The sequence below is a fragment of the Pelecanus crispus genome, chromosome Z (assembly GCF_030463565.1).
Source record: "Pelecanus crispus isolate bPelCri1 chromosome Z, bPelCri1.pri, whole genome shotgun sequence".
NCBI classification, from domain to species: Eukaryota; Metazoa; Chordata; class Aves; order Pelecaniformes; family Pelecanidae; genus Pelecanus; species Pelecanus crispus.
Window position 1 is genome coordinate 70,622,040 of NC_134676.1, and position 21,186 is coordinate 70,643,225.

Below are 21,186 nucleotides of genomic sequence, written 5' to 3' on the forward strand. Positions count from 1 at the left end.
TTTTCAACTTTATGCTATTGGATTACTTTCTTAAGCACTCTGGGGACAGAGACAGCAAAGAACAGCTTTCATTGGCAAAGGCAGGCAGTTTCTCACACTCGGCTCTATTTTCCATGGCTCACCCAGCAAATTGTACGCTAAGCCTAAAAAAACAGCAAGGAACAACTCCATCCAAGAGGGGCCGAGTACAGTGGATTTCACGTCCCCTTGTGCTGGCAGTCTAGCATGGTATTGGGCACTTACTGGGAGCAGGTGGGAAGTGCCCCAGGCGGGGAAGACACAAGCAGCGAGATCCCTGGTGCTGCCCACGGAGTGAGGAGCTTCCTTCCCGGCAAGGCCACCTGAGCCTATGTACAACCAGGAGGGATGGTCAGCTTTACTCATCTTCTAGCATTAACCAGAGATTCAAGGCTTTTAGCCTTGGTCAGAGTCCAAGCAGCATGGATGGACTACCACAGACACCCTTTGTGTGGTTAAAGGACAGTTGTCTTTCATGTTCCCCCTTGCCACTGGAGGGCTCTGCCTGGTATAGCAGCATTTTTCCAATTCTTAGTCCCAAATTAAAGCAGCCAAGATACGCTATTAATGTCCCTGCTAATGAAACATTACTTTATGCAGTGTCATTCTTTCACACACGACCACACTCTTGAAATGCAGAGCTTATGCTGACTTCAGGCTTGCAAACAGCAAGTAAGATCCCTGTTTTGCATCTGCAAAACTGCACATGCAAAGAAGCAGGTGGCCGAGGAGCTGTTCCACATCATGCCAGGACTGACCTGCAGTCTGACATGCCTGTGTTACCGCAGGGAATCTTCTGGAATCCTGATGAGCAAAGGACAGTGGGTGGACTGCAGCTCTGTGGGAAACCAGCTGGAAAACCTGAGTTCTGTATTCACACTGCAAAACACTCAAATAAGGCTTATGCTGAAGGCACAGACCATACTTCTAAGACAACACTGAAAAGCCAACTTGCAGGTTAGCTTCCATTAATTAGTGCTCTGGCCTCGATGTTACACTTGCTGTGTCACTGAAGTGGCTGTTCTGTTTCATGTGCTGCTATTTTCAGGGACAGGGGAAAAAACCAAACCATTTCAGTTCCCAGAACCGATAGCCGCTCCTGGGAGAATATCGGCCCCAACCTTTTTGAGGCTTTTTTTACTCACGCGCCCTCCCTCAGCCTCCTGCCCAGGCCAGCCCTGTACTCGGCTCACCGGTAATCCTGCTTCCGTCCAGCCTGCGTTTGCCTTCTGTGACGCCACCGACCTTACGCTCAATACTCATTCCGACTGACCTACCGGATGAGCGACGAGGAGGACAGGGAGGGTGCCGGCTCTCCCGGCCCTGCCGGGCCCAGGCCCGCCCCCCCCCACCCACCCCGGGGCACCGGCACGGCGCCGGTGACGGCCCGCCACCGCCAGGGGGCGCGCGACCCGCCCCGCCGCCATGGCGCGGGGCCGCAGCAGTGCGCATGCCCGCCGCTGGCTCCCCGCCCCTCGGCTACGTAACGCGAGGCCCGGGTCAGGTGGGAGGGGCGGTCCCGCGCGGCGTGGCGCGGACCGGAAGCGGCCGGAAGTCGCGGTAGCGGTGGGCCTTCCGTGAGCGGTGACGGCGGTTCAAGATGTCGATCGAAATCGAGTCCTCCGAGTGCGTGTAGCGGGCGGCGGGGAGGGGTCCCGGTCCCGGTCCCGGTCCCGGTCCCGGTCCCGGGAGAGGGCGGTGAAGCCGGGCCGAGGCGGGGGCCGTTGTGGGGTTCGTGGCCGTGGGGGAGGGCCGTCCCTGAGGTGATCGGGGGGCATGAGGGCAGTCGCGGGGGTGGTGAGGGTGCCCGCTCCGCCACGGCTGGGCAGTCGGGCGGGACGGGACCGCGGCGGCTGGGGAGGACCGCGGGGAGGGGTAGCCCGTGGGGCTGGCGTTGTGACTGCGCGCTGTTCCCCTGCAGTGTGATCCGGCTGATCATGCAGTACCTGAAGGAGAACAGCCTCCACCGAGCCCTGGCCACCCTTCAGGAGGAAACTACGGTGTCCCTCAACACTGTGGACAGTATTGAGAGTTTTGTGGCTGACATCAACAGTGGGCATTGGGACACTGTGCTGCAAGCCATACAGTCGCTGAAGCTGCCCGACAAGACCCTCATTGATCTCTACGAGCAGGTGAGTGAGTGCAGGCTATGTACAGACTTTTCTGGTCTGGGTGGAAGCCCCGCTCTGGAGTTTGCTGCTTACCTGTTGCTGATGCAGATGTTTGTCTCTTGATGCAGGTTGTGCTGGAGTTGATTGAGCTCCGGGAACTAGGTGCTGCCAGGTCTCTGCTGAGACAAACAGATCCCATGATCATGCTAAAACAAACTCAACCAGAGCGGTACATCCACCTCGAAAACCTTCTGGCCAGATCTTACTTTGATCCTCGTGAGGTATGTTACGTTCTTCCTAGAGACTTCACAATGCTGTCTTGCGTGACCCATAGCATCGGTCCAAGTTGCTAACAGCTTACGGCATCTTTTCTTTTCCGTTCTGAGAATGAGAATGTGCAGCTTCCCAGTTTGATGATTTTAGATGTTTTATGAAGTGTTTGGGAAACGATGTATAATACTTGATCATGAGGCAGCAGAGCAGTGGTTTTGAAGTCTACTGCAGGTGGGAGTTTGGGGATTTATACCTGTATCCTGCCAGGGGATGGCATCTGTGCCTTGCTTTTCCTGTCTTATATATGCAGAAGAAAATGTACGTTTTGTAAATAAAATTGTTGTTGTATAATAACAATAATAGCAGGGCATTATTTCTGGCTGATTATGTCAGTTTTGGCATTTTTAGTGGAAGCATATCCCAAATGTTTCAATGGTAGGTGCTAAAGAGAAGGGCTGTTTTGAAGGCCTAATAGTAAATCAGTCTGGAAGATGCTTCAATTCAGAGCAACAAATCTGTTTATGGAAAATAGTTTAGAAGAATTACTTCATAAAAATAACTTGTTTCTAGGCATACCCAGATGGAAGTAGCAAAGAGAAGCGGAGAGCTGCTATTGCACAAGCTTTAGCTGGAGAAGTCAGCGTGGTACCTCCGTCTCGTCTTATGGCATTGTTGGGACAGGTAATTCTTGAAAAATATTTCGTAGCTATGTCAGTTTGTGTAGATCTTTGCCACATAAAACTATGATGTAGTTGGTTCTCCAACACTATAAAAGTAAAGGTTAAATATTGCACATTTACATGTGGTGTCCTTAAAAATTGTATTTTCTCCATGTGCAAGGATTTAGTGGTTGCAGAAGTCAGCACTCCAGTACAAGATTTCTTCCCATAGAATAAATACTCAGTGCATAGAGAAGATTATTTTCAAAGTACATAGTAACACACAGTTTCCGTTGTTGTACTTAAAACTGTTTTTTCACTCCCAGAATGTATTCATTGATACTCTATGCAGACAGTATTTCATGTATTTTGCTGTTTTATGGCTTACATCTCACTTTTTAAGCTTGTAAGTATGCGGAATAAGTTCTTCTGGCATAACAGGTATGTCCTGTGACTGAAGGCAGCTCTCTGCTGAAGGGGTTGTATAAGATTCTGTCTTTTGAATGAGGTTTCCTTGTGCCTTCCAAGAAATCTTATGTGTCATTTTTAATTTTAATGTATGCAGTTCTAGGCAAATAGACAACAGGTCGGGTACTTTAAATTAATATAAGATTGAACTGACATTGTGTATGTATTGTATGCTGTGTAGAGAGGGTAGAATGAGAAAGGTGGGCCTGAGTCATTCTCACTTGCAAAAATCATTTGAGGGTAATGTTCTATTCTGTTTGCGGTCATGAGTTAGGAAGTGTGATCTGGTAAGTCTTGTTTCAAGTCATTGTTTGCAGTGTGTTTGTCTCAAACTGCACAGGTGTACAATTTGTAAGAGTACAAGAAGCTATTGCTGTATTGTGTTAATTAGAAGTTTTGATGAGGAAGATGCATGTTAACTGATACTTAACTGGATGGCTTTCAACTTCTCAAAAGGCACTGAAATGGCAGCAGCATCAGGGCCTGCTTCCTCCTGGTATGACAATTGACTTGTTCAGAGGCAAAGCAGCTGTGAAGGATGTAGAAGAAGAAAAATTCCCCACACAGCTGAGCAGACATATTAAGGTGATGTTGTGTTTGCTTTCATGTGTGTTACTGCTGCTTGTTCCTTCCTGTGCTTTATGTTGGGGCGTAAGAGTAAACCTTCTGAATTTTTCTATTCTCTTTTTTGTAAGTCATTTCCCTCTCTCTCCTCTTCTTTTTTTTTTTTTTTTAAAAAAAAAAACTTCTCCATGCTTTATCTTACCAGGAGACTTTTCATGACAGTCTGAAATGAGGTCCTTTAACAAGATTGGGTATTTGTGCATATGATAAATGTATTAATTGTTTGTGTGACTTCACAGTTCAGAATCATTCAGTTTTCAGAAGTGCATTGCTTAGTCCTCTTCTTTATTTGTGCAAGGAAATACTCATGTCTTAAAGTTCTGTGCATGCATATTAGCTTCTGTGAACCACATAAGTTTTGATCATGAACGACAACATACCAGGTCTACTGATAAGATCAGTATCTCCTTTTTAAGAGTTTTATCATATAGATTTCAAACCAGAAGGAACACTGTGCTGTAATGACATAGTTGTCCTGCAGCACTCACAATATGGAATAGGCAGCTTCCTCTTGTGAAGGCTTTTCAACATCACCAAGCAGCTCTGTACAGTGAGAAGTGTTAACTCACTGTAGTAGCGTTACCAGTTCTCACAGGGAACGGAAGATAATGTCTTTCGGAAGTCATGAGTTGGAACTTGTGAAATCAATTTGTTGTGTTCAGTAGCAGCTTGGTAAAAATGCTTTATTAGAACTTGTTTTGGTTACCAGTACTGATCTTAGATTTTTGTATTGATTAGTGAAAACTTTTTTCTATAATCAGTTGTCATTTAAAAATTTAAAAATTGTATATAAAAATACCAAATATTCTCTGTGAAAATTTCATTGGAGAAACTTCATTCCAAGTGAAGCAACTTGTACTACTTCAGAAATTTCTGAAGTCTGCTAGGATTATATGTTGGGTACTGGAAAGGTGTTTGTTAACATACATAGTTCACTGCAAAAACAAAAATATGAAGACAGCCAACCCAACAGCTGCTGTAAGCATGGACTGTTTGATATAAGTTTCACAGATATTACCAGATCAAAAGAAGGTTTTTTGAGGGTTTTTTTTTTTAAGTGCTAGTAGGTAGGTATTGACAGGTTTTTTGTACCTCTTGTGGTTTAACCCAGCAGGCAGCTAAATGCCATACAGCTGTTTGCTCACTGCCTGCCTTCTCAGTGGGATGGGGGAGAGAATCAGGAGAAAAAAAGTAAAATTTATGGGTTGAGGTAAAGACAGTTTTATAGGACAGAAAAGAAAGAGAAAATAAATAATAATAATAATAAATATACAAAACAAGTGATGCACAGTGCAACTGCTCACCACCCGCCAACTGATGCCCAGCCAGTCCCTGAGCAGCAGTTCTCCACCTCCCAGCCAAGCTTTGGCAGCTTGGGTCAGCTGTCCTGGCTGTGCCCCCTCCCAGCTTCTTGTGCGGCTGGCAGAGCATGGGAAGCTAAAAAGTTCCTGACTGGTGTAAGCAGTTTAGCAACAACCAAAACATCAGTGTGTTATCAGCATTATTCTTGTACTAGATCCAAAACACAGCACTGTGCCAGCTACGAGGAAGAAAATTAACTCTATCCCAGCCGAAACCAGGGCAGTACCTTAACATTATATTTGTGAATGCATACCTCTAGATAATACTGTATTTTTGCCACAAAATAAGACTGCAGTTTTGTTTTAATGTTGCTGCTTTTAAATTGCTTATTAGGCTTAATTTATATTCTCCTAAAAACAGTTTGGGCAGAAGTCGCATGTGGAGTGTGCTCGGTTTTCCCCAGATGGACAGTATCTGGTTACTGGCTCTGTCGATGGTTTCATTGAAGTATGGAACTTCACTACTGGAAAGATTAGGAAGGTAAATTGTGCCTTGTTTCACACTGATAGTTCATTGGCCAGAGCACCTGGTTTTATTCTTTATAAAATTTATTATACTTTATGTTTGTTTTAATTTCTCAGGGACTGTGAGTCTGAAAAGGATGTCTGTTTGGGTGATTCAAATATCAATCTGGAATCTTTACATAGAATCATAGAATTGTTTAGGTTGGAAAAGACCTTTAAGATTATCAAGTCCAACCATTAACCTAACACTACCAAGTCCAACACTAAACCAGTTAAGGGTAGAGTAATAACTAATTTCATGTTTACTGGCTTGGTGGCTGGATTATTTTTTAATGAAATTAACACTAGAATAGAATCATTAAGGTTAGAAAGGACCTTTAAGATCATCAGTCCAATCATCAACCCAACATCACCATGCCCACTAAACCATGTCCCCAAGTGCCACATCTACCTGTTTTTTGAACACTTCCAGGGGTGGTGACTCCACCCCCTAATCTGGGCAGCCTGTTCCAATGCTTGACTACCCTTTCAGTAAAGAAATTTCTCCTAATATCCAATCTAAACCTCCCCTGATGCAGCTTGAGCCCATTTCCTCTCACCCTATTGCTAACTACTTTGGAGAAGAGACCAACACCCACCTCACCACACCCTCCTTTCAGGTAGTTGCAGAGAGTGATAAGGTCTCCCCTCAGCCTCTGCTAGGCTAAACAATCCCACTTCCCTTAGCTGCTCCTCATAAGACTTGTGCTCTAGACTCTTCACCATCTTTGTTGGCCTTGTCTGGACATGCTCCAGCACCTCAGTGTCCTTCTGGTATTGAGGGACCCAAAACTGGACACAGTATTCCAGGTGCTGCCTCACCAGTGCCGACTACAGGGGGACAATCACCTCCCTGCTCCTGCTGGCCACACTATTCCTGATACAAGCCAGGATGCTGTTGGCCTTCCTGGCCACCTGGGCACACTGCTGGCTCATGTTCAGCTGGCTGTTGTCCAGCACCCCCAGGTCATTTTCCACTGGGCAGCTTTCCAACCACTCTTCCCCAAGCCTGTAGTGTTGCATGGGGTTGTTGTGACCCAGGTACAGCACCTGGCACTTGGCCTTGTTGAACCTTGTACACTTGGCCTCGGCTCATCGGTCCAGCCTGTCCAGGTCCCTCTGCAGGGCCTTCCTACCCCCAAGCAGATGGACACTCCCACCCAAATTGGTGTCATCTGCAAACTTACTGAGGGTGCACTCAGTCCCCTCATCCAGATGATTGATAAAGATAATAAACAAGGCTGGCCCCAAAACTGAGCCCTGGGGAACACAGCTCGTGACCAGTCGCCAACTGGGTTTGTTTGTCTGGTTTGTCATAAACTACCCTCTGTGATAACACTTTTTTTTACTTTTCTGGATCATCGTTGTTGCCTCTAAAATGGTGACAATAGTACTTCCCTGTTGTTATAAGTCTGCGAGGTCTGCTTGATGATAAGTTATAAAATAGAACTGAAATTAAAACTGCTAGTACTTTTGCACTTGCCTTAAAATATATTTCATTCAATTCACTACTTTGATTGGTGGATCTTCTGTTTTCATTTAGGATCTGAAGTACCAGGCACAAGATAATTTTATGATGATGGATGATGCAGTGCTGTGCATGTGCTTCAGTAGAGACACAGAAATGCTAGCAACTGGTGCACAAGATGGAAAGATCAAGGTACAAATCTTTTTGTACGATGTGTTGGTAGAGGTGGCGACCAGAAGATTCACTTGCAATTGCTGTAATGTTGCAATTCCATGTAAAAACAAATGAAGTTTAGCATGGCTCAGAAACAGATACATATTGTCTCTGATGTTTAAGCTTCTGTGATCTCCTAACAAAGCAACCACCTCTGTTTCATTTGCTGTTTCCTCTCCAGGTGTGGAAAATCCAGAGCGGTCAGTGTCTGAGAAGATTTGAACGAGCTCACAGTAAAGGTGTTACATGCCTCAGTTTCTCTAAAGACAGCAGCCAAATTCTTAGTGCTTCTTTTGATCAGACAATCAGGTAAATAAACTGAGAATGTGTGAGCTACAGTGCAGGAGAAAAGAAAACAGAATTTTCACATTAAGCAGTTAAACTTTTGAATATAGATTCATTTGACCTGGGATTTGATCCTTTTGCACTCAGTTTTAATACTAATAGGAGAGCATGACTGCTGAGGGTTGGAGAGGAACAGTTTGAAAGTCTGGCCTTTCACCTTGCTTAACTTGCATTATTCTAGGGCTAGGGCCCAAGTACTTCTGCTCCATTGTCATTTGCATCGACCTTGTGCATTTTCTTTCTGGAAGACTCCTAGCTTAAGAAACAGTTGTGTCACCCTTCAAAAATAACATTTTTTTTATAATAAGCTTAAGGTAAAAAAGATCTGAGGATAACAGATGATGATATTTTTTGAAACAGCCTAATCATACTCACTAGCTGTAATAGACAACGTGTCAGTAGTTGGTTCTGTCCAGTTTATTTTCCTTGTGAAGCACTATCATGGGCTCTTCTTCTTCTACTATCAGAAGAAATCCTCTGAGAGCAGCTTTAAATGCTTTGGTGCATCTTCTCTCCTTCCTCCTGGTAGTTGCTGGATAGAGCAAAATTTCCAAAAGTACTTGGGAATCTCAGTTAGCAATAGTCATGGCTCTCCCCTGAGTTTGAATAAGGGTTTGTGAGCTGCATGTGAGTGAGAGGGGATAAGGTGCATCCTTACACATTCACAGACAATCACTTTGCATTGTGTTGCTGCTCCCTAAGTCATGCATTGAGCACCCTTATGGTAAAAGGGTTCTTGTCTCAGCTCACATCCTGAATCCACCTCTCTAATCCCAGCCCCCAGATCCACCCCTCTCTCTCTCTTGGATCCAGAGAACTCCCTTTAGAGTGGGAACAAGAGGAAGAATGACCCAAAGAAAATGTTTTCTGGGCATCTGTTTTTCCCAGCAGTGTGACATGGAATACTAGAGATCCAACCCTGGAAGACAGCCAGGCTGATGGAACCTGAGAGCTTCAAGAGCAGGAGTTGCAATTTGTATCTGGAAATGGCAGTACAGCCTGGAAAAAGAAGGCTGAGAAGGGACGTAGTTGCCTCATGTAGAGGTAGTCATAGATAAGACAATGCCAGACTCTTCTCAAGTGCACAGTTCCTACAAGGGACAACCTCCAGGAAGTGAAATTCTGACTGTATATAAGGAAAACCTACTTTTTTTTTCCCTTGAGAAAGAAGCAGTGCTTGGACAATGCTGAGAGATTTGGGTCAGGCTGGGGGGCGGATCTCAACCCTTGAAGACTTTCAAAGCTAACCATGAGTGACCTGGAAGTTGATGTTGCTTTGAGTAGAGCAGTAAAATAGAGGTCTTCTGAGATCTTTTCCAGCCTAAGTTATTCTGTGATTCTCTGACAGGTACCACTGTTGCGGAATCTGTTAGAGAAAAATCATGTGGCCAGATGGTTTATGCATTTATGCTGGCAAGAGAAAAAAACTTCTTTCAGTGATGAGAAAGAGCCATAGAGACAGGATCATTTTTCTTTTCACTCCCAAAAGACAATTCCTCTTTCTTCAGGCTGTCTCGCAGTTCTGCTTTTGGGCATGGGAGTTCTTTCCGTTTGTCATGCAAACCATCCTTTGCTGTATAGCACCAGCACTATGTTGGGATATGAGCTGTGGGGTTTTTTTACCAATCCGTATAGTTCAATTTCCCAGTGTCTGTGGCATTCCTTTTGGGCAGTGAAACTGTTCACAATGTTGAAAGCCCACAAGCTGAGATCTTGGGAACCCAGAATGCGAGTGGAGTCTTTCTGCAAACTTTGGAGTTGCTTTGGTGTGCAATCCAGTTAGCATAGTTTAGCAAGTTGATAGTGTGTCAGCTCAGTTACAGCGCTTGGGTATGAGGTCAGCCTGCAGCAAATCCAAGGAATTACATCCCTCTTAATTTGGTTGGGCTAAACTGAACGAACCTGGCATTACCTGACACTTTCCACATGCTAAGACTTACATGCATACAGTTAGTGCACATTACCTGATGTGCAAATAATATGTTAAGCAACAACATGATAAAGCAATGGATGTGGATTGTTGTGGGACAAGTATGAAGGTGGTTAGGCTTGCATCTGTGCTCTAAGAAAGCTCAAATGTCTGTGCAACCTGTGTAAAACAGACTAGGCATAAATTATAAAACAGTTAATTTAGAAGGTTCCTCTAGAGGTCTCTAGTCCAATATATTCTCAAAGCACAATGAACCTTTCAGTTAGGACAGCTTGCTCAGTGCCTTGTTCTCAAAATCTCCATGGGTGGAGACCCCACTGCTTCTCTTGGCATCTGTCCTAGGGCTGTACAATCCTGTTGGAGAAAATCCTGTTTGGACATAAGGAAAGACATTTTGGTTTTGTTTGGTTTTTTTTTTTTTTTTCCTTTGTAACCTACGCCCTTTGCCTCTTGTCCTTTAGCTGTGCACCTCTGAGAAGAATCTGACTCCATTTATTCTGTAAAAACTTTTTAGGTAGGGATGCTAACCAAATAGAATTTTTCAGGTGTTTAGTAAGGACTTAGATGATTTCCCTCCCTCACCTCCCCCCCCCCCCCCCCCCCCCCCCCTTTTTTTTTTAAAGGATCATTGCAGGGTGGGTAAAAGCAAGAATGAAAATTAATTGTAACTTTTAATACTAGCAACTAGTCACAAAAATACTCATGCTCTGTTCTAAGTAGAGTTGCCAGGTGGGCAGCAACCTCATCAAATCCTGTTGCTGCTGCTCTTAGCATCTGGAAAGTGTTGCTTAACATTTGTGTAGTGCAGTAATTTTGATCCTGCACCTATTTGGTGTCTTGTTACTGAGTGGAATTTGCTCACTTCTGGGTAGGTTTGGTTTGCAACAAAGTTCTTCTGTTGCTGTGCAGACACTTTGCAGTTGAAAGCAGCTTAGATCAGTTTTGTCTAGTTCACGATTATTTTTCTTTTTTGGGGTTATTCTGATTTACTTAATAATTTATTTAACTTTTTATTTAACTTCCTTTACAAGGAAGACAGCAATTAGCTGCTCCTGAACTTTCACTTTTCTGGGCTGAACACAGCCAGCCCTCTCAGCTTCTCATGCATTGTGTGGTCCAGCCCTCTGGCCATCCTAGTGGCCACTTAGTGGGGTCCCAAAACTGGACACAGTCCTCCAGAGGTGGCTACACCTCTCTGCCAAGTAGGTGGAAACCTTGATCTGCAAAGTGTGCTTCTCGTAATCCATCTGGTGTGTGGCTGGGTTTCCTCAATGCTACAGCACACTGCTGGCTTTCATTTTGTTCTCCCCAAGGCCTGCCAGGTCCTTTACTGCCGACCTCCTCTGCAGCTGGTCAGCCCTCAGTTGATTCTGATGCCTGAGGGGGTACCGCAACTATCTGTTCTCAACATCATGAGGTTTCTCTCAGTCCATCTGTCTGGTTTGTCAAGGTTTCCAACTTCCTCATCTGTCTTTTTCAAAATTGACTTAGAGTATATGGGACTTACTTGTGAATCAGATTGATCCAGTGCTTGATGACTATATATGGTTTATGTTTAATTGAATGGGATTATGTAATATGTTTAATAGCTTTGGGCTCTTGCCTGTACTGTAAAACCCAGTGGTACCAATGGTACTGCTTTAGATGAAAATTAAGAAATATGTGGATCTGGAGGCAACTGCACAGTGAACAAGCATTACAAAACATCTTAATGAGAGATGTTAATCTGTTTAAATCCTGATATATATGAACTATAGCATAAGCATTTTAATTGAAATTACGTAAGGCTGGAGGTTGAATCAAGGACAGCAAGCTTCAAATGGAATAAGGAATTTCATTCTCAAGGCTTCAGACTTCTGCTTGAAAACTTTTTTTGTAGCCAGTAGGTACTACAGTTTAAGGCTGATGCAGATTATCAATATAATTTCCTTTTAGATAACTGAGCAAACTCTTCGCAGAGTTGCACAGTAAGAGGCAATGGCAACAGCTTGCAAGAAAGAAAAATGCTGGCTGGGCATAAGAAAAGAGTTTTTCCTAACTCAACTGGACAAGGCCTTGGTCAAGGCCCTGAGCAAGCTGACCTCACTTAAAGTTGAGGAGTCTGTTGGACTAGAGACTTCTAGACTTCATTCTGTAATTTTTGTTTTGTCAACTTCATACTTTCCCCTTTCATAGTCCTGTCTTCTAATATGTACAGTGTATATTACATATGGGTCCTTGAGGCTGAAGGATGATGGTATTTCCCTAAGCTTTTCACAGGAACATGTAATGTCTTTGATGAAAGGGGCTTGTGATAAAGACCTATGGCTTGTGGATTTTTAGCACTTTTCATTGTTGTAACCTCTGTTGTGTGACAGGATTCATGGCTTAAAATCTGGGAAAACTTTAAAGGAATTCCGTGGTCACTCCTCCTTCGTTAATGAAGCTACTTTTACCCAGGACGGCCACTATATTATCAGCGCATCCTCTGATGGCACAGTGAAGGTAAGATAGCATTTACCCTTTGTAAGTAACATATTCAGACTATTTGCATGTTGTAGCTGATTTGTTCTAACTGCTGAAGACACTGGAGAAGGACTTGGGGTTATCTGCAATAATAGGTCTTTCTGCTTGTGACCTTTGCTGTAGATTGGTGTAAATGAGAATTGACGAAGTTTCATACTGTGCTTACAGACTGCTGCAGAGCCTGTTTCTGCTATATTTATGAAAGGAGGACATAAGTACAGTATTTACCTGCCTGTTCCTGCATTATTCTAGAAATAGAATTGACTGCGACACCTCTTTCCTGGAACATGGGGATTGTCTTGTCTGAAATAACAGCATTTTCTTGCTTACTGTGTTGGACACCTGTTTATTCCTTGGTGCTTAGGAGTCCCTTGCCATGTAAGCTAGGTAATCTAGCATTAATGAAACTGATTGGAGAAATGATAGGTTTGGCTTCTAGTCTCAGCAAAGAGTGGAACTACTCAGTGTGTAGTAGTTAAGAGGAGTAAAGCATTGTGTTCAGGACATTACTGACTAATAATAAATAAATAAATGGATATAGAAACAGCTATATTAGGTAGGGCATCAATGCAGTGTGCGGTGGGTGGGTAAACAAACCCGGAGTATAGATGTGGCCTAGGAGAGTGTTTGCTCATATTAAATGAGGCGTTACTTCAAACTTGCACTCTTTGCTAGACTGCCCTAATCGTGGGAATAGCATAAGAAGGTGGTAACTCTCATTTTGACTGCAGTAGTATGTAAACAGCAAAAATATTCCACAGATGGTGAGTTACATTTTATTTTAAATATTAAACAAGCAGTTCCATTTCCTATTTCTAAACAGCAAGAACAGTCTGGCATTGAGCCTGAAGCAGCTCTAACCTGGGACGTCTCTCCCACCGGTGTCAGTGGGGCTTTGCTTTTTCAGCGATTTTCGTGCCCGTCTTGTATAAGGCAAATTGCATGTGCAGAAGCTGCACATATATTCAGATACCAGCTAAAAGCAGAAAGCAAGTCTGGACTCACCCCTTGGGGAATATGCTTAATGAAAACGCAGGGAATATGCTTAATGAAAGTGACCCAAGCTGAATTTGGATAATGGAAATTCAATTTCATTTTGGTTGTAGTGAAATTGTTCATGGTGTCCACATTTCAAAATAGATGTGATAATTTTTTTTTTTAATCTGCTTTAAACTACAATTTTTGGAACTTGTATTTCCCTTCAGGAACCTTAAAAAATCTGAATCCTGTATCTTGAATCAGCTTGTTTAATTTTTTGAAGCTAATGGGTTTTACATTTATTTTTCGTACTAGGTTTGGAATGTGAAGACGACAGAGTGCTCAAACACCTTCAAATCTCTTGGCAGCACTGCTGGAACAGACATTACTGTGAACAGTGTCATTCTGCTGCCTAAAAACCCAGAACACTTTGTTGTTTGCAACAGATCAAATACAGTCGTCATTATGAATATGCAAGGACAAGTATGCGATCTTACTGTTGTTCTTTCAAGTCTCTCACTCTCTCTCAGTCATTTTAAGAATGCCAGAAGCCTAGTTAATAACGTAATCTTGGATTAAACCTGATTTCTCCAGTCTCCTTTCATGACAGACTATTCTGTATCCAGGTTATAGAACAACTTGACTTGCAGAAAGTGATTGCAGTTATAGAGAGATCCTGTGTTCTAAACAGACCTAGTACTGCCTAAATATTTTTGCCCTGAACATAGTAATGATGTGCTGCAGTTTAATCCTGCAAAATATTTTTGGGGGGGTATCTTTACAGATTGTAAGAAGTTTCAGCTCTGGTAAGAGAGAAGGTGGTGACTTTGTCTGCTGTGCGCTTTCACCTCGTGGTGAATGGATCTACTGTGTTGGTGAAGATTTTGTGCTCTATTGCTTTAGCACAGTGACCGGCAAGCTGGAGAGAACTCTGACTGTAAGTTCTTAGCTTTGAGCTTTTGCAGAGTTCTAAACAGAATGACGATCTAAATGTTCATTATTTATGAAGTCTGTAAGGAGAAGTCTCGTACCAAGGAGTCTTTCACCTCTAGCAGCCATGATTGGTAAAAAACACATTCCAGAACACTTGGCTGTAGAATGTCTTCAGTTTTTTTTAGAACCATTTTAATTTTAGAAGTTATGAAAATGTTTACCCACCAAGCCAAGAGTGAATTGGTTCAAACTTATTTGAACTAGAGCATGTTTTGACCTGGGCTCCAGCTGGTGGAGAATCTGACCAAGCTGTCAGATTTAAAGCTGTCAGGCTGAAATTTGCTGTGGATTAAATTAAAGAGGAATACCAGCTTGAATGTCTGAATTTAATGGGGAACACTTAGATATCATGGATTTCAGTGGATGTAAACCTTCACTGAACCTCCCCTTGCCCCACAAAAACGAACTGCCATGTCACAAAAATTGTTTGCAACTGGAACTTAATATTGGGGAGGTATGTTCCTCTGCTTTTGCTGCATGCATAGAACACATTAAACCTCAGTCCAGCTTTCCTCTAGTTCTTGTTTGAAGAGAATATTTGGCTTGAATCTGCTAAAGGGATAATCTCCTGATGCATCTTTCTGCTTATTCTCTAGGTTCATGAAAAAGATGTCATTGGCATTGCTCATCACCCCCACCAGAACCTGATTGCCACTTACAGTGAAGATGGCCTCCTCAAGCTCTGGAAGCCATAGCTTGATTTCACAATGAGCTATGAAGTGTGCCTGTTAGTTGCAGGTTATTGATGTTTGTGCTTTAACAAGGTCCTAATGCACAGAGTGCATTGCTCAGTATACTTGCTCAATTTTCAGTTCAGGTTTCCAGAGAATGACATTTTTACTTCTTGGTCTAAAGTTAGGTAGATTGATGCTTAAATATAGCATCAGTTAATTTTAGATACTTTTATTTTTACCAGAGTAGCCAAAGCAACTTCAGTGAGTGGTTTTTTCTGTCTCCTGAAGTCTGTACTCTTCCTACAATGTTTATAAAAGTTGAATGAGCTAGGAACTATACACACAAGTGGTTGCTGACTTCCTAGAATACAGTAAAATGCTTTTTTTATTTGAATGAATTATGTGGAATGGGAAAGCTGTCTCTTCTCCACTGCTGAAACAGTGGCACAGTTTTCCTAGAATGCAGATGAGGCTACTCAGCCTCTGCCTTCAAGCTGAGGACATTACTAGCCCAGTGGGTTATGCTGTGTTCAATTTTCGCTATAAAGCTTCCAATTATATGTATTAAGTAGTGTCATGCAGCTTCCTCAGAATGAAACTATTCTTCCCCATCTCCCACCATTTCCTACTATAAATCTGCCTAATGTGGCAGTGAGATATGTTGGGTTTTTGTTTGTTTGTTTTTGTGGGGGTTGGGTTTTTTTTGTTTTGTTTGTTTGGTTTTGGTTTTGGAATTTTTCTTTTGTTTTGTTTTACTTTACTTCCAGGCTAAAAGGAGTTACTACCTGGGCCCTCTTCCTATAACTGCAGAATGACTTCAGACCAGCTGTAACTGAAGCAGGCCTCAGGGGATCAATATGTTAAAATGTGCAAAAGCCGGTTTACAGAGGCCGAGTTCCTAGTGCTGTGATGCTGTACATGCTGCAGTTGTTTGGGGTTTTTCCAGTTTACTCAGTTTAGCTTCCTGTTTTTCACAAAAGGCCATGGAATGCTTAAGCTTTAAATAATTATTTGTAAGATTTCTTTCTAATTTCATACACCTGTGTACCTAGGTGATACTGGGTCCCACGCTATGATAAAAAGAAGCTTTCAGGCTCTTCAGTTTGGAGCAGATGATGATGCCGGTTTTGATCCTGACTAATGCACGCTGTTGTGAATGTACACCAGAATCTTCTAAAGTCTGGCCATACTTTTTCTAGGATGCAGCAAAAAATGAGGTTTTGTCTGTAATGATGAGCAGACTCATGCAGATTAGAATCTGCCACACTGTTTCCTGTTCTAAGCTTCTGTAGAATGCTTTCCTGCTACAGTAGTCTTTCAAACAGTAATAACTTCTCTTCAACTTAATAAATTAGTTCCAATTTAAATAAGCTCATAATTTTTTTCAGCTGGAGGGCTTCATCCTAATGCAAGTATTGGTTGTCAGCTGGTGACTGACCTCCTTCAGCACTGACTGGTGCACTTGATTGGTCTATGTTCATATTGGTCTAAGGAATTGCAGAAAAATTTCAGCTTCTCACATAGTGTTGCTTGTTCACTACAACTGTAGTGTTTAGTTCTGTGTTTATGTAATGTTCTTCTGTAATGTTTTAATTCCTAAGTTGTTTTTTACTTCCTTAGATATGGCAATAAAGTTATTTTTTAGATGGCAGAAAGTGATTATTTTTCCTGCCTGAAAAGACACTGAAACATCGGACAGTAATAAATCTGACAAGTTCCATTGGCAGTCAGTACCTTTGATATGGGAGAAGATCTTGACAAAATACTTCTAATATTATCTAACTTGTGGTTCATTTTGCCTTCACATTACACAGAACTGCTAATCCTCAATGTAAACTATATCTTACATTGTTCTTTAAAAGAGTAGATGTAGCAAGTAAAACCGCCAGAATCCTGAATGTTTAAAGATTGAAATACATTCTCTAGCTTAAAAATGTGAGAAAATCTGGCATTTCTTATGCTTTTTTGTTTAAGAGTTTCAGAGTTTACTGCATCAAGTACTCAAGACAAAAAAGCAAAATGTACTAATACTTATGAAAGGGCAATGGTAAAACTTACCTCCTGGGCTGCAGCTGTAATTTGTAAAATAGCTGGCAGTTGGCACAAAAGTACAATGATAATATTGAAAATGTTAATTTTTTAAATGTAAAATGCAATTTTTAGAAAAAAAATGTGAATGTTAATTTTTTTTATGTAATCTTGGAAGACATTTTCTCTGTGGAGAATCAGCCAGGTGTTATGCCACTTACCAGTATGTAAGACTAGAACGAGGCAACATCTAGTGCGTTAGCTAATATTAAAGCATTGTTCACCCATGGGCCTTGCTTTATTCTTGAATTATTTTGCTTGGAGCTGGTGAGTTCCATCATACATAGAGGAGTGCAAAATGCTTTGCAGGGGCAGTGCCACATAATTAAAGTCTCATGGGTCAGTTCATCCTCCTGTTTCTGGAGATCAGTGAGTTTCAGCCTCGCTCGGTGGAATCAGCTGCCTGTCTGTATGTGCTTGCAGAATGTATGTGGAAGAGCTACTGCCATCTCAGCAAAAGATAAGCCCACTTAGGTTCCTGCACAGTTATGCAAGTGGTGGATGTAACTTTTTTTAATGTTACTGGGTAATACTTTGCCCAGGTAACGTGAGCCTGTAGATACTGGGTGTAGTCCTGCTTTGATACTGCTACCAGCTTGCCATCTGCAAAGAAAAATCAAACCCTCCCTTAAGTCCTGGAAAGATTAGACCAGCTGAAAAAATGAAGACTTGATCTCAAAAGGAAAAGATCCTTTGGGAATGTCTTATAAAGCAGCCAAATTCTCACAAGGTCTGAGAGACTGGACAACCTCCATGGGTGCCTGCCAGCCTGCTTGAATCTGGTTCTGCATGTTGCTGAGGATTTTGAACCCTAAGCTTGGGCGAGAGGGTCTGCCTCTGATTCGGGGCAGCTTAGTAACACCAGTGTTCAGTCTGAGATGAGAAAGAAAATACGTTGCAGAGATTTATAGGAAAGGTGATGCTAAAAATCAGTTCTAAACACTCTTCAAGTACAGCTTTTCTTCACTTCCTGCCTAGTGTCTGCCTGGGTGTCGGGAGTCCTTTTCAAGCATGGTTACTCCATCTCCAGTTCCTGTTGATACGGGCTCCAGTGTGTGTTCTCTGGATAGCTGTAAATAAATGCTACAGCCTTCTGGATCATGGTGACTTGTGAGAGACAGGCCGAGCAAACTTGGATCTAAATGTCAGGGGGGAAAAGCATAGGCTTTAGGTGAATCCTAAAGAGAAAGGTGACCAAATGCTTTAGTTCAGGGGCAGAGTAGGAATTGTATGTGCGAATTCTTTGGATCCCCATGGAGCAAGATACAAGGAGATGGATGCTGCTGAAGCGAAGGGAGCATAACAATTTTACCTATAGCAGGTGCTGCCTGCATTATGAAACAGGGTAATGAAGGCGTCCTCAGTTTCTTTGTGTTCCTTAGCTTATAAAACTGCTCCCTGTGCAGTAACAAATTCTTCCGATACTGCCTCTACTTTGTGGGTCAGGAAATGGCATTTGCTTGTCTGGGAGCAGGCACATGCTGCTGTCAACTAGTTAAGCCTTTCCTGTCTTCCCAAATTAGAAGCTTTGTAAACTAAATCAACAAATCAGTGTTCTTTCAAGTTTTATTCACAGAATGACAGGATGTCTGATGTTGGAAGGGTTGGAGACTCTGGGCAACAGTGCTCAGTCACTCACACAGTGAAGAAGTGTTCCCTAATGTTCAGAGGGAACCTCCTGTGTTTCAGTTTGTGCCCACTGCCTCTGGCCCTGGCCCTGGGCACTAATAGAAAGAGCCTGGCTCTGTCTCTTTGCAACCTCCCTTCCAGTCTTTGTATACATTGATGAGATCCCTCTTGAATCTTCTCCAGGCTGAACAGTCCCGGCTCTCTCAGCCTTTCCTCATAGGAGAGATGCTCCAGCCCCTTCGGTATCTTCGTGGCCCTTTGCTGGACTCTCTCCAGTATGTACGTGTCTCTCTTGTATTGGGGAGCCCCAAACCAGAGACAGCACTCCAGGGGTGGCCTCACCAGTGCTGAGTGGAGGGGAAGGATCACCTCTGTCAACCTGCTGGCAACTGGGATACCATTAGCTTTCTTCCCCAAAAGGACATATTACTGGCTCATGTTCAACATGGTGTCCACCAGGACCTCCAGGTTCCTTCTCTGCCCAGCTCCTTTCCATCTGGGTGGCCAGCAGCATACACTGGTGCCTGGGGTGGTTCCTCCCCAGGTGTAGGACTTTGCACTTCCCCCTGTTGAACTTCATGAAGTTCCTGTCAACCTGTTTCTTCAGCTTGTCCAGGTCCCTTCTGGGTGGCAGCACAACCCTCTCTTGTACCAGCTACATCTCCCAGTTTTGTGTCATCTGCAAGCTCGCTGAGGGTACACTCTGGCCCATCATCCAGATCATTACTGGAGATGATTAACAGGACTGGAACCAGTACTGACCTCTCAGGTACACTGCTAGTCACTGGCCTCCAACTGGACTTGGTGCCACTGATCACAACCCTCTGGGCCTGCCCATTCAGGCAGTTTTTAGTCTACCTCACTGTCTGTTCGTCCAGCTCACACATCAACAGCTTCCCTGTGGGGATCTTATGGGAGACACTGTCAAAGGCTTTACTGAAGTCTAGCTAGACAATATCCACTGCTCTCCCCTCATCTACCAGGCCAGTCATTTAATCATAGAAATTTATCAAGTTGGTCAAGCATGACTTCCCCTTGGTGAAGCCATGCTGACTATGACTGATGATTTTCTTGTTGATGTGCCTGGAAATGGTTTCCAGGTTTATCTGCTCCATCACCTTCCTAGGTATCAAGGTGAGGCTGACAGGCCTTTAGTTCCCTGGATCCTCTTTCTTGCCCTTCTTGAAGACAGAAGTGACATTTCCTTTCCTCCAGTCTTTGGGCACTTCCCCCAATCACTGTGATAGATCAAAGATTATCAAGAGTGGCCTCGCAATGACATCTGCCAGCTCCCACAGCACTTGTGGGCTCATCCCATCAGGGCCCATGGACTTACATATGTCCAGTTTGCTTAAGTATTCCCTGACTCGATCCTCTTCCGCCAAGGGTATATCCTCCTTGCTCCACATTTTCCCCTGGTCTCTGGGACATGGGATTCCTGAATGCCACTGTTGCTAGAAAGACTGAGGCAAAGAAGGCATTAAGCCTTTTCCATGTCCTGTGTAACCAGGTCCCCTGTCTCATTCAGCAATGCACCCACATTTTCCCTAGCCTTTCTTTTGTTGACTATGTACTTATAGAAGCCCTTCTTGTTGTCTTTGACATCCTTGGTGAGATTCAACTCCAGCTGGGCTTTAGCTTTTATAATGTCATCCCTGATGCTCAGACAATGTCTTTGTGTTCCTCCCAGGATACTCATCCTTGGTTACACCCTCTGGATACTTCTTTTTTGTATTTGAGTTTGGCCAGGAGTTCCTTGTTCATCCACACAGACCTCCTGGCATTTTTGCCTGACTTCCTATTTACTGGGATGGACTGCTCTTGAACCTGGAGGGGGTGGTGCTTGAATATTAACCAGCTTTCTTGGGCCCCTCTTCCCTCCAGAGCCTTATCCCATGGGACTCTTCCAAGCAGATCTCTGAAGAGGTCAAAGTCTGCTCTCCTGAAGTCCAGGGTTGAGAGCTTGCTTTTTACTCTCCTCCTTCCTCTCAGGATCCTGAACTCTACCATCTCATGGTCACTGCAGCCAAGGCTGCCTTTGTCCTTCACAGTCCCAACAAGTCCCTTGTTGGTGAGTACAAGGTCAGGCAGAGCTCCTCTCCTCGTTGGCTCCTCTATCACTTGGATCAGGAAGTTCTCACTGATGCACTCCGGGAACGTTCTAGATTGATTATGCCCTGCTGTGTTGTCCTGCTAGCAGATATCAGGGTGGTTGAAGACCCCCATTCTTTGGGCGCTATAATAGTGCTCATCGTACCTCCTAAGAAAACATGGAACCTGGCATTTATCTGTGGTTTTGGAAAAGGATGGCTTAAATCAAACCTTGATTCTCTCAGTGTGCCTTA

The 21,186-nt window shown here is 43.4% G+C and overlaps 1 protein-coding gene across 1 annotated transcript; it reads left to right on the plus strand.

Moving 5' to 3' along the window:
* The first annotated feature begins 1,562 nt into the window (after window positions 1-1,562).
* On the plus strand, window positions 1,563-17,176 carry SMU1 (SMU1 DNA replication regulator and spliceosomal factor). The gene is made up of 12 exons (XM_075725945.1): window positions 1,563-1,644; window positions 1,940-2,150; window positions 2,258-2,410; window positions 2,973-3,083; window positions 3,986-4,114; window positions 5,876-5,995; window positions 7,562-7,678; window positions 7,881-8,008; window positions 12,332-12,458; window positions 13,773-13,940; window positions 14,242-14,394; window positions 15,047-17,176. Exons 1-12 carry the CDS (start codon window positions 1,619-1,621, stop codon window positions 15,143-15,145), a joined length of 1,542 nt encoding a protein of 513 aa, XP_075582060.1. The 5' UTR covers window positions 1,563-1,618; the 3' UTR covers window positions 15,146-17,176.
* The last annotated feature ends 4,010 nt before the right edge of the window (window positions 17,177-21,186 follow it).